The sequence below is a fragment of the Phalacrocorax aristotelis genome, chromosome 3 (assembly GCF_949628215.1).
Source record: "Phalacrocorax aristotelis chromosome 3, bGulAri2.1, whole genome shotgun sequence".
Taxonomy (NCBI): Eukaryota; Metazoa; Chordata; class Aves; order Suliformes; family Phalacrocoracidae; genus Phalacrocorax; species Phalacrocorax aristotelis.
The window spans coordinates 61,550,297-61,562,862 of record NC_134278.1 but is presented as its reverse complement, the minus strand read 5'-3'; the positions used below and the strand labels follow the sequence as shown (position 1 = coordinate 61,562,862).

Sequence of the window (12,566 nt, the reverse complement as noted above, 5' to 3'; positions counted from 1 at the left end):
ATTGGATGAAAATTTCACAAGTCAATGGTGTTTTGATATGGCTACATTCAAAAGGCTCTCTTAAATACTTTGTGGTAACTTACGTTCAGTCTTCTTTTGTACTTCCTTCCATGTTGGATGGCCGAGCACATCTAGATTGCTAAGCTGATAAAAATCTTAAATCAGTCAGTGGCACTCTATTAACGCATTCCACTAATACCAAAAGCCAGTTTAGCTTTTCCAAGCATCTGAACATTTACAGTCAGGCTGGCTGTTGTGTTGTCCATGAACTGAGGACATACCTGTGGTTACTTTTTCCTCATAAAGAAAACAGACTAATAATTACAAATTGAAGTGAAGAAAGTTGGATTTCTTTTTAATCTCTGTATTTGTAATAGGAAACATCATTACATGAGTACTATACTTAGTCTAGAAGCTTTTGCGCTTTTTTCTGTCGGCTTTATCCCACTATTGTGTTTGAAATGAGGTCTAATTTAGTGGTTTGAATAAATCCTGAGTTTCTGAAAACTTCCATTCAAAGACAGTTGTTTTCTAGAGTTATTTGCTTTGCTGCAAGGCTCACTGTGCAGCATTGAACAAAACACTCAATCCCTCTATATTAAAGATCCCCATATATAAAATGGGCTTGATATATTTTTACCTGGTTATTTTATTTTTGTTCTTAATTTGTAAACCATTTATAGAAATGAGAACTAACTTGGTGTAACAATGCGGAGCACCTCAGATGATCCTCTAAGTAATATAATCTTTACTATTTCTTATTATCACGTGTTGTCCCTTTATTTGTGCTACTCATTATTGAAAATCTATACTGTACACACACAGCAGAATAACATAAAACAACAGTCTGATCTCTGGCAAGAGAGGAAAGGTCTAATAGCAGGCCTGGGATCCTTGAACTATATGAGGAAACAGCCTACTTGAGTAGATCCTAGGAGGTGGAATAAGGAGCCTATGGCTTTTGAAAGTAGAGCAGTAACATCTAGATTGGTGTAGAGTTATATCTTTTTTTGGTTTTGTTTTTAACATGTTTCTAGTTGGAGTAAGATTTTTGTGTTCCTCACCCGTGTGAATGGAGGAACAGAGTACCACACCTTACAAAGAGCCCATCTGTTTATTCATATGCATTTATCCTTGGAGATATTAGAAACTTAACTGGATATGAGCCTGGGCAATCTGATCTGATCCAAAGCTGGCCCTGCCTTGAATCACAGTTGGACCAGTTATCTCCAGAGGTCCCTTTCAGCCTGAATGAGTCTTTGAGCTCCCTATCCATTCACTATGGAGGTGCGACTGTAGCAACACTCATAAATTAAGTATTTACATAAATTAAGCAAGAAATATCTGGATAATGGGTCCCTGTGGTTTGATTATTTGTATGCCCAGGCGAAGTCTAGCACTGTATTCAGAAGAAGAGTAGACTGCTTGTCACATGAGTTATGGATGGCAGCAGGCTTTTATTTAAAAACTCTAGAGAAATCTGGTCCAATTTGTTATGAAGACTTAAAAAAAAACCCCACAGTTGTTGGATTTTGTCTTCTTCATACAAGTAAACTCTTACTGTTATTTGGAGAAACTTAGAAGAGTCTTTCCTAGCAGATTTACGTTTCCCACCTCATACTTTCTATTGCAGGATTAAGCTTAATTTATGGTGAATTGCAGGAACTACAAGATTTTGAATGCCAGTGAGTAACAGTGAAGGAGGGGTTTATTTTAGATATTTTGTGGCTGGATAGCCCATACGATCTAGGTTGTACCCAAAGTCCCATTATGTGGATGGTACTATGCCTTGAAGTTGTGATTACCAAGTGAGTGGGAATACCCAGGTTTTCAAAGAAGAATTTGAAAACGTGGGCTTTGGCATGAACTAGTCACTTGGCTAAGTGCTTACAGTCTTCTGTGGGTTGGACAGTCTGTACTATAACATGGGGACATTTATATAGGCTTGCTTATTTTTACTGCTATTGTGACTCGAGTTACCTAATTCAAAGCTACCACTTTTGCACAACACCATATTTGGAAGTTCTTACACCAGTTATGGTATAAACATATCCCGATAATGTAAAGGGTAGCTACTGCAGTGTCTTAACACAGCAAAACTACTGGTTGTGTGCTGAGGAAGTTCCCCCTCCCCAGCTGCCATTGCTCTCACACTGCTAAGTTTGAAATTGTATAGCTACACAGAATGTGCTTAGTAAGATTGTAGCATTCATTTTTGTTATTAAAGGGATTTTTAATACATGGATGAAAAACACAAATTGTTTTCAGTATGTTAAATATTTGTGGTATGGCTTTTAATGAATGCTTCTGTCTTAGGACTTTTAAGTGTCTCTACTTTTTTCATTCTTCTAAAAAAAGAAAAAACATTTAACTTATGTTTTGATTTAATAGATGGAAGTGTGGAGGGCTGATCAGTTAAGGAATAGCTGCTAAAGAAAGCTTGGGGACTTGGAACTCTTAATGGTTTTAGGACCTTCTTTTGTTCACCTCTGTAACAAGTTTGAATTCTTTTTTCACCTCAGTACCAGCTCTTTCGGATGCATTTTTTACTCCTGTTATGACTGTTGCCCCTTCAGATTAAAATGCCACAAATCTCTGACCGCCAGGCCAGTCAGTACTAGATGCTGAATGATGTGTTTTTCCTCATTCTTGTGCACTCATCACAGCCACTCATTTATGAGCCAGCTGTTGAACTCAACAGCAGCTGTGGGGTGTGGAAACTGAACGCCAGACACTCTTTTGAATTAGAGCTACTCCCTAATGCACCATCAGGGTACCATTGGAGGGGGAGTCCCATTAACTTTTTTCTATGGGTGTTCTGTGCAGCTGGGAGAGATGTTGTGTCTTCAAATCAGACTGATTTTTGTTAGCTTTAGTACGCATTTTAAAACTATTTAGGTCAAATTACTCATTAATGATTTCTTTCTTTGTTTTGCAAATGTTAAATCTATTGGTCTGAAGTTTTAGTTAGTGATTTCATTGCATTACACCCTCAAAAGTTTAAGAATGCTCCATTCACACTGTAATTGGTCTGCAGAAGCATTAGAAAGCTTCTGCTCTTATATTCTGGGCACCAGCTGGAAATGCTGCTCTTCTGGATTTGTACAAAATACTTTTGTACTTGTAGGGAACACGTTGTTGTTCTTTGACAATTCATTACTTTCTCATCTATAACCTTACCATTCACAAATGAAACAAATAGATTTCTGCCTACTGGAGCAAAGTAGTGTGTATGCACTTTGTCTTTTGTTTTGAGAGACAGACCTGTCTATTCTGCGTTGAGGTCTATTTCAGGGTAGATTCTTTCAATAGTGTTTGTTTTATCCATAATAAAAGGCACAGATGCAAAAACCCCCACCCCTGCAATTATGCATATAAATAGATCTGATTTTATTTAACAGAAGAGTAATGAAAGTTGGTGGCAAAGTCTGCTTCTGATAAGCTTACTCCAGGTTTGGAAAAATCAGAAAATGAACTGTATAACTTTTGTAAAGAAAGGATGATTCTTCTCATCTTGCAGCATATTCTGTATTGTATGTTTTCTCCTACTTCAGTAATAAAAGATAAAGCACTGAAAGTAACATATACTCAGGAATCCTAGTTTTCTGCTCTAGTTACTCCATGCTATATTCTATACTTATTTACTTATATATAACTTTATCTAAAATCTAAGTTTAAGCTACTTCTACTTATCTTTGTAATTAGAAGAATATGGCTATGTATCATTTTGGAATGGAATTAATGCCAAAACTGAAGACCTAGGATGATAACTGTGGCTGAAGTGAGTCTCAGCCAAAATTATTTGAAGACTACTGTTGTCTTCCAAGGTCTTTCCATGTCAAGGCTCTTCCAACAGATAGCAGATTTTCTGACTTCAGCAGAATAAATGGTAGGTATAATATGGTAGCAGATTTTTTGGAGGAGTGTTATATATCTCTTCCGTTGTAACGTGTATGGACTGTGCATCTCTTGAAGAATTATCATAGCTATGAAATGCAGAGGTCACAGACCTCTTAAAGGAAGCAATATGAAACTATTTTTTTAAACAACGTCTGTAAAAATGGTAAAAAAGGGGTTTTTGCATTTAATTTGTAAACAGTATTTGTCTAACATACATGCTGCATTTGTGATCAAATCAATTTGGACAAAGGTCATTTACAACAGGAAACTTAGTATTTTGGGTCATATTTGTAGAAGCCACATCCTTTATCAACAGAGGTGATGTACATTAAGGATTTACGCTAGTGCAAAAACATAGCTCCACATTCTCCTAATCCATACAGACCCATAAAGGTGTAGCCTAGCATGTTTTGTCTCTTTGAAATAAATTTGACTTTGGGTGGAAAAGCTTGTAATAAAGACTGAGGGATATGGTATTGGAAAAAAATTTTTGCATGCGGAGTTTGGTACCATAGACTGAAAGGCAAGTCACATTGTACCCAGTATCCACTACTTGGCTAGGTTAGGCAAGAAACTTTGGTAGAGAATGGCTTTAGCAACATTTGGCTGGCACTGAGGTCCCCTCTGACTTCAAGCTGCTAATATGTGCAATGGTTTGTGGAAATGCAAAAGTTGTCTTTCAGCTTACAAGTCAGTCGCTAATTTGTCCCTTCTTTGGCACATCTGTCGCTGAAATGCGCAGGCTGGTTGTGTGCATGTGGGTTTCTTCCATGTATATGCTTGCATATGTGTGTCTGGCTGTGGGAAGTAAAGGTTCAAACCCTGTGTAAAGTAAAATCTCAGTAACTGCAGTTAAAAGCCTTATTTTTCCAGTCTCTCAATCTATTTTCTAAAATCTGTGGGTAAAATTAGTAAACAGGATTGTCTGAGCTACTGATGAATATACATTACTGATTTCTTAGTCTAACTTTCTAAAGTTATATTTTTTGATGATCAGTCACAAGAATGTCTCTTTGCACATATCTATAGTAATGGAAATGCTATGAGCTATTTAGTAGGTTGCACAGATTATATTAAAACATTTTTGGTATTAAGGGTAGAACACATCTAATAGCGAGGCATCTAAATATGAAAACTGACTTTATTTGCATTTGAAGCTTGCCAGTGTATCAGTATTAACATAATACATGTTCACAGAGAAGTTTGCTTTGGGGGAGGTCAGGAAAGAAGCATGAAACTTGATCAGGCTTTTCCAAGCACCTTTGAATGTTATCAGAACTAAAATGTATACACATTAAGACAAACAATGGGAATAACAAGCCTGTGCAGTTCGAGAGAAATATCATCTGAAGTAATTCTGTTATGGGTGTATAAGCACAGATGTGTCGAGATTACATGGCCATTCCTGAAAAGTCTGCTTATGTCAATAAAAGGAGTACGAGAGAAAATTGCAGTTGTCAAATGTAATTTGCTAGACCTTCTCCACTGTAAGACTATCCACTTCTTAAAATTACAGGGCATAAATAGTGTAAAGCAATAAGACAACTGTGAAGGGATTGGCATTACACAGTTTCATTTATGTGCATGTGTGGGGAGACTTGCTAGCAAATCACAAGTTCAATTTTAGAGTTCTCTGCGTTATTTTAAAATAGAACAGATGACTGAACAATGCAGACTTTAACTGCTCTGTATGAAATCACCATCTTCAGTCTGAAGTGATTTTAAATGCTGGTTGTGGTTTGTTTTTGTTTGTTTGTTTTTTGTTTGTTTGTTTTTTTTTTTTTCCAGAACTGGCTAGATTCTTCAAAGGAAATCAAGAGACAAATTCGAAGTAAGTACTTCTGTATTCAGATGTTATGCTGCTTTTATTTCTTTGCAGAAATATTCTTCATAAAACTAGTAGCCTGGATATTGACTAAATTGTGTACTTACAGCATTGAAATAATTAATATCTAATAATGATGTATTTAGCCTTAGAACAAAAAGCAAAGCTGTTGTTTTTATCCACTGTCCAAGGAGAGAAAGATCACTCAGCCTTGTGCTGTAGAAGTTAATCATTATACCGGCTGCTGCCCCAAAATTTTCATGTGCTGTATGTAACTAATAGTTGATCTATTTGCCTCCTGAAACAGTAGATGTTTTACAACTTCGTGCTGATGTTTGCATTATGGGATGGGGAATGTCATCTTGCAAAGATGGTCATGGTTGTTGCTATAGGACTTTCTAACTTAGACTCAGCAGAAGAATATGAAACTATAAAAAGAGAATCAATGTCTTACAGAAAATGTATATTCTTCAATACTGATTAGTCCAGCATTGGCTTTTTTGATGTGTCCAACATTTCCAGAAGGGAAATGGAATAGAGAGCATAATCTTGGAACATCTCACTACAATGGTTTTCAGACTGAATCCTTTTGAGAAGTCTTTCTACTTCCTATACCCAATACACAATGAGTAATTTATTTTACTCTTTGTATAAAACTGTCAAAACTCTACTCTTCACTAGCCACGTAGCTTTTGTAGTAGATAGGGGAGAGAATGGAGGGTAAATTTAGGAGATACTCTTCCTAAGTCTACATGTCACCACATAAGTAGCTCCTAAGAAGTGCTAGACAGCCCTTGCCCTTACTGAAAGTCTTCTTATTTCTTTGCTCATTTGTGGCCAACTGCAGTATGGGTTTTCTTTGTTGTTGTTTTTGTTTTTGATGGAAACCACCTTTTGGTAGTGCCTGATAGGAAATGTAAGTGAGGGAGAGATGGTGACAAATTTGGAAGTGGAGTTCAGCACATGAGTTTGTAACTTAATATTTATAACAATCTCTCACACATGTGAGCAATACTAATACTCTGCATGTTGGACATGAATGTACCACCTGTGACTGGGGAAGATGAAATAGGAATCCTGTAGTGTCCCCCAAGTCATGTTCTGCATCAGGCTGTCTTTTGCCAAATCAGGGTCCTGAGGCCTTCTGTGTGATCTCATATTTGTTCAGGTTTGCCTTTGGCTGGGCAGTTATGTTGGATCTCAGCAATTACTGATGTTACTTCAGATAATGAATGTGATACACAAATTACTGGCTCTGTTCTCAGGGCTACAAAGGTGGCAAAAAGCTTGTTTGCTTTCAACCAGCCTGAGCTCTTCAGGAAAATTAATGCTTGAATTTTTTTAACTCATGTAATTGGATATCCACTGGTATGTGTTAAAAACTCTTAATTAAATCAGGGACAGGTGGGGTAATTACACTTCTGTCACTACCTTCTTGAAAATTGCTACATCTAAAGTGGATTCAGGCTTTTGAAAAATTAAGAACTTTACCTTGAATATTGTGATGGTACAAGCAGTAGCAACTGACCTTGGAATACTCAAATCCTGGACTTCATAGAGTAGAGGGTGGTGGTTCACCCTTCTATAAAATTTAATTTGAGAATTTATCTGTGTGACATGTTGTAACATGCAGTGAGCATAGAACACATGATATTCCACTCAGTTTTATCAATAGGTATTTTCATAGCTATCATTCTCAGTGTAACAGAATTGAATGAGTGAACTACATACACCTGGTTTTATCAATGTTTTGGGGTTTTTTTGCAATTGAAGATCAATCTTTTGTCTGCAATTCAAATGTTCATAGTTATGGATAAAGATTAGAGATCTGAATGTATAAACTATGTGTTTTGGGAAGCCTAATTATTTGCTTTTATTGTTTGTGTAATTGAAATATATGAAACTGAGTTATGGACGTGGTTATCTTTCTCTTCACACAAGTTTTGAAACTATTTTTGGGATATATCCTGGTTTTAGTGTGGACGTAATTCATTCTCTTCCACATGGAAATTAAATTTTTATGCTGTGTGGGACAGTTCAAATCTAAGCTAATGTTCTGTCAATTAAATCTATTTCTAGTCTGCAGCACAATTAGTATTTTTATTGCAAAAAATACTTCAATATTGCATATACAGTGTTGTATTTCTTTTATGAAACTGAGAGTATTTGGATGTGCTGAGGGCAGAACAGAATAGTATAGGGGGTTTTGTACATTCTTACCTGATAAAGGATTCATTTAACTGTTTTTACTCTTCAAGCCAACTGTAAAATTGTCTTACTGTCTTTTGTCAAACAATACTTATTTAGCCAGAAAGATTTTAGAAACTCACCGCTGTATCAGGATATGACTAATCTGATCTAATTTAGGTTAACTGTGTCCACCTAAGGAAAATGCACATGTTTTTTGAAGCAACACCCACTTTCAGGGGGTGAGTGAGTGCATTCTGAAATAGGTGTGTGAGAGAGCACCAAACCAAAAGCCCTTTTTCTTCTATTGGCTATGAAGGGAGTCAGTGGTGTCTTATGTATATAGTTCCACCTCAGCAGTCTAGGGTTGAAAGAAACTATGTCCACTAGCATTAAGAGATAATGGTTATGGTGATAGAAAAGTTGTTTGTTTTTTTTTTTTTTCCTTTAGAAAGGAGTGATTAACTGAAAGACTGAAGACAGAAAACTTGATTTGCTTGTTACTTGATTCATTTTAATTACTGAGGGGCATGAGGGAAATCCTAATTCCATGGAAGTCAATTAAAACAGATGAAATTCTATAATATATAAGGCAGCTGGTGACAAATCTTCGGCTATAAGTTTTGAATGTTTCTTTTTAATCGTGCTGAAGAGTGTTCTCAACATCCTTTTCTTAATAGGCATCCATTCATTCAGATTGGGGAATTTAAACAGCCAAATACAATGGTGGCCTAGTCTTTGAGACATACTTAGCGAATAATTAAGGTAGTCTAATCAACTGCTCAGGATAGAGTATGATATACAAGACTAATGATATTGTTAAATAGGTATATTTTCAAATTACGCAGTAGACCAAATGGTGATGAATTCATAAACACAATTCTGTGAGAATAATATAACATGGCTTTGGAATTTTGCAGCACGGTGTTCTAAAATACTTAAGAAATCTAAAGTTTGTATTTAAAGTGCTATGGTAAGTTAGAAGTATTAAAAGAAAGGGCTTGTATTTTAAATGTATAGCTCTGGCTGTCTGGTTTTAATGCTAACAATGTATGGTTATGTTTAGACATGAAAATATGGCGGTCACTTTATGCAGTGTCACTTTATTTTTATATCATATATTTTACACAAATAGCTGTATTTCTGTAAATGTTGTAGCTAATGTTGATCTAAGGTCTGGCTTAGTGTCTGGCTTATAGTTGGTAAAGAGAATGAAGTACCTGGGCCAAGGGAAGAGTTGTCCTGCAGAAGTGCTTCTGTATGTCTACTAATTATAAAGAACAATTTTGTACTTTGGAGTTTTCTGAGTTTGTGAGCAGAATCTTGTCAGTCCAACCAGCACTGTCTGTACTCTGCTTTTTATGTATTTTTTGAAAATGTGGGCTGGATGTAGATCTTCCTCATTTCTTTGGTTTTCTTGACAGTAATTTAAGAAAAATTATAGAAGTCATTTTCTTAATTTTATGGGGCATTTTTACATCTGCTTGTGAGTAGTGTGCCTGTCCTGGTTACACAGTACCCTAAAAATCTTAGCTGAAATATAAGAGATATCATAAGTAAAAGCCAGGAAAAGCCTTTACTGGGGGGGAAAAAAAGCCCCTTACTGATTTCCCAGTTAAAATGGGATGAATCATGTTAATTGTATGCTGCTAGCTGGTTGGTTATATTGCATTCTTTTTCTCTAGGAATGTGCCTAAAGTTGCCTCAGAAGCATTTTTGAGGTAACAAGCTGGCTGGAAGAATTTTTGGTATTTCTATAGTCCATATTATTAAACATCAAAACAGTGAGTCTTATCAGGGACAGAATGCTAAATATCACTTTAAATATCAGATTTATGTATTTTCGCCTGGGACACCAATTCAAAGCCCTAGTAATAGTGTGCATTATTGTGTGAAGACAATTACGTTTGTATGCCTCAGTTATGTAGCTATTAACAGTATGCTGTAGTGAGAAGTATAAATATAGACTGTGCACATTGTAATATGCTTGCTATTCTATATTCAGGGGATAAATGTGCTTTCAGTAATCAGGCAAAATGTAAGGTCACTAACTGGAAAATATTTAGGACAAAGTCAGCTATGATATTTTTTCAGTAGATTATCTATGGAATTAGTATGAGTAAACATCTGAAGTTTTTCGCATAGTCTATATATTCAGAGGATTTATGCTCTTTTTAGCTTTTTATAGAGAATATAGATTTATTTTTTTTCCCCTCAAATGGTGCCTAGGTCTCCTGGCTACAGTTCTTTCTGAAAGCTAACTGTAGAAATGCTGACAAGAAAGAGAAATACGTTAAACGGGTTCATCTGTGACTAGTTTAACTGCAATATAGATCAGGAAAAATTGGTTCATACCAGGAAACATTGCTTCTTCCCAGGAAAACTTGAAGACTGGTTTAAACCTGTGTGGAAGGGTACATCCCTCATCCATCTTTCCCCATCTAACAGTCCTGTTAACATGACAACTCTCCCTGAACACTTCTTGCATAGATATTTGGGCCCAATTGCTTCTCTTCGTAAGTTTGGCTTTCTCAATATCAGCAGCTTTTCATTAAATGATGCTAGTTCCCTGGCAGATAAATGATAGAAGTGGGCTAAGCTATTCCAGCTTTAATTCTGTTTGTCATGCTATATGTATTAGTGTTAGACACTTTTTAAAGGTATTTTTATCTTAATTCTGTCTTGCAGTAGATGATGCAATGAGGCATATTTTACCCAATTCAGTTCTAGATGTACATCCAGTAAATCAGGCTTTCTTATTTAAGGAGTCTGTAGGGGAATAGACAGGGATCAGCGACCAGAAGATCACGGCCTGTGACGGAAAGATAGACTCCTCCCCATAGGAGTGGCAGGAACAGGAAGCGCAAGAGCTATATAAGTGTGTGATGCAGTTAAATAAACGGACATTTTGTATCCATCATATTGATGTCTGTGCATCACTGTCCCCAGGGTGGGTAGAGCCCTGTGTCCCAGAGATATGCGGCCCAAGATAAGTTCTCCCATAGAAGCGTACAGCAACAGGAGTCCTGCCTTATTTTGTAAGCAAAGTTATCAGTCATTGTTCTAACAAATAATTGATAACTGGGAACATTATGATATGCTAAAACCCTGAGCTGTCAAAAAGAAGTAGTGACTTAGTAGCCAGGCGATTGAGATTCACACTTAAGCAGAAACTGAAGTGTTCCAATGAATAGTCATTATTGAATAGTCATTATACAATAAATACAGTTATTGAAATGTTGAAAGATATTAAATATCTTTTTACACAAAGCACCTCTTCATCTTTAATAGCTGTGAAACTTAAAACAGGATTTTTTTTAAAATAAAATAACCTTAAACAGAAATGTCAGCACTCTTTTCTAGTGTTATGTTGGAAATGGCATTTCAGTGTTGTTGTTGTTGTTAAAATACACACTTTTTCAAAGCATGAGTTATCTCTGTAGGATGGATTTTTAAAATTGTTTACTGTCCAAAATTCATCATTAACAACCTTTATAAAATTATTACCTTCTTTTACCAAAGATTATTTTTTGCTAGGTCTTTCACCTATTCTCATCAGGAGAAAAGGTGAAAGACACAAAATGGCTACTTAATTGTTTTGATAATATTTTGATTTCTTTTCTTATCTTTCCTTATCAGTTTTAGCAGATCTGCATTGTAGTGTTACTTTCTTTGTTTAGCAAGATATGATGAAGCTCAACTGCATTTGCTTTAAAGCAGCATGCAAAACCAAACTATTAAGTTATTTTCCTAGACTCTTATTTTGGAATCTTCTTTTACATATGTACGTCCGTATTGTACTTAATAAAATCTGTTTGAATTAGGAAAGTCAAATTATTAGTACTTTCCAATTAACTTACTCCTCTTGCACATGGTGTTACAAAACTGGCTGAGTAACATCCTGAGAATGTATTTTAATTATTGATGACAGTCTTAAGCTTTCAAATATTAAAAATTTATTTTACACTAGAGCTATGACTAAAGGCAATATGTTATGCTTTGTCAAATTATTCTAGTTTAAAGTACTAATGCTTAAAATGAAGCAAATTTAAACAATGCTTAACTAAACAAAGAAGCATGCTTTTGCTTAAAAACGTGTGGTGTTAACAATTCTAACACATTAGAATTGAAACTTAAAATATCATGGTATTATAGTTGCTAAAAGTATTGCTTCTCAAAAAATATTTTAAAGAAGGAATGGCTAATATTTTTTCTTCCACACATTCTGTATGAATGAGTAATTTGCTTATTATCTGTCTGTTCTATACAATGCAGACCTCATTTTGACATGTATGTTCATAGATATTGTACTGTCTCTCAGGCTAACAGTCAGTTTACACAGGAGGAGACTGTTAGCCTTGGAGGAGTTGGAAATAAGCACTAATTCAATGCAAGTGTCTTTGAACCCTGAAAAGTGAAATATATTATGCTAGTTTTCAAATTAAAAACGTGACATTTACATAACTTACTGTGCAACATCCTTTAAAATTTATTTTTAACATGCTAATCTTCCACTGTATGTGACTGAGCTACTGTCTGATAATGAAAAATAATCTACGCTTCTTACTAAAATACTGTAAAAAGAGGGAAAAAATTTTCCTCAAGATTTCAGTGATTTATATGACTGCCTAACATTTTCGAGTAAGGTTCTTTG

The 12,566-nt window shown here is 35.5% G+C and overlaps 1 protein-coding gene across 20 annotated transcripts in view; it reads left to right on the top strand.

The window, feature by feature from the left end:
• Positions 1 to 12,566, top strand: part of EPB41L2 (erythrocyte membrane protein band 4.1 like 2) — a 117,971-nt gene that overhangs the window by 67,588 nt on the left and 37,817 nt on the right. For all 20 annotated transcript variants that reach the window (XR_012659651.1, XR_012659650.1, XR_012659649.1 and 17 more), the window contains one exon: positions 5,689 to 5,731. Coding sequence is in view for 16 of the 20 variants with exons in the window: in XM_075087628.1 (XP_074943729.1) it covers positions 5,689 to 5,731 (43 nt within the window). In the remaining 4 variants the exon portion in view is untranslated. The remainder of the gene's footprint in view (positions 1 to 5,688; positions 5,732 to 12,566) is intronic.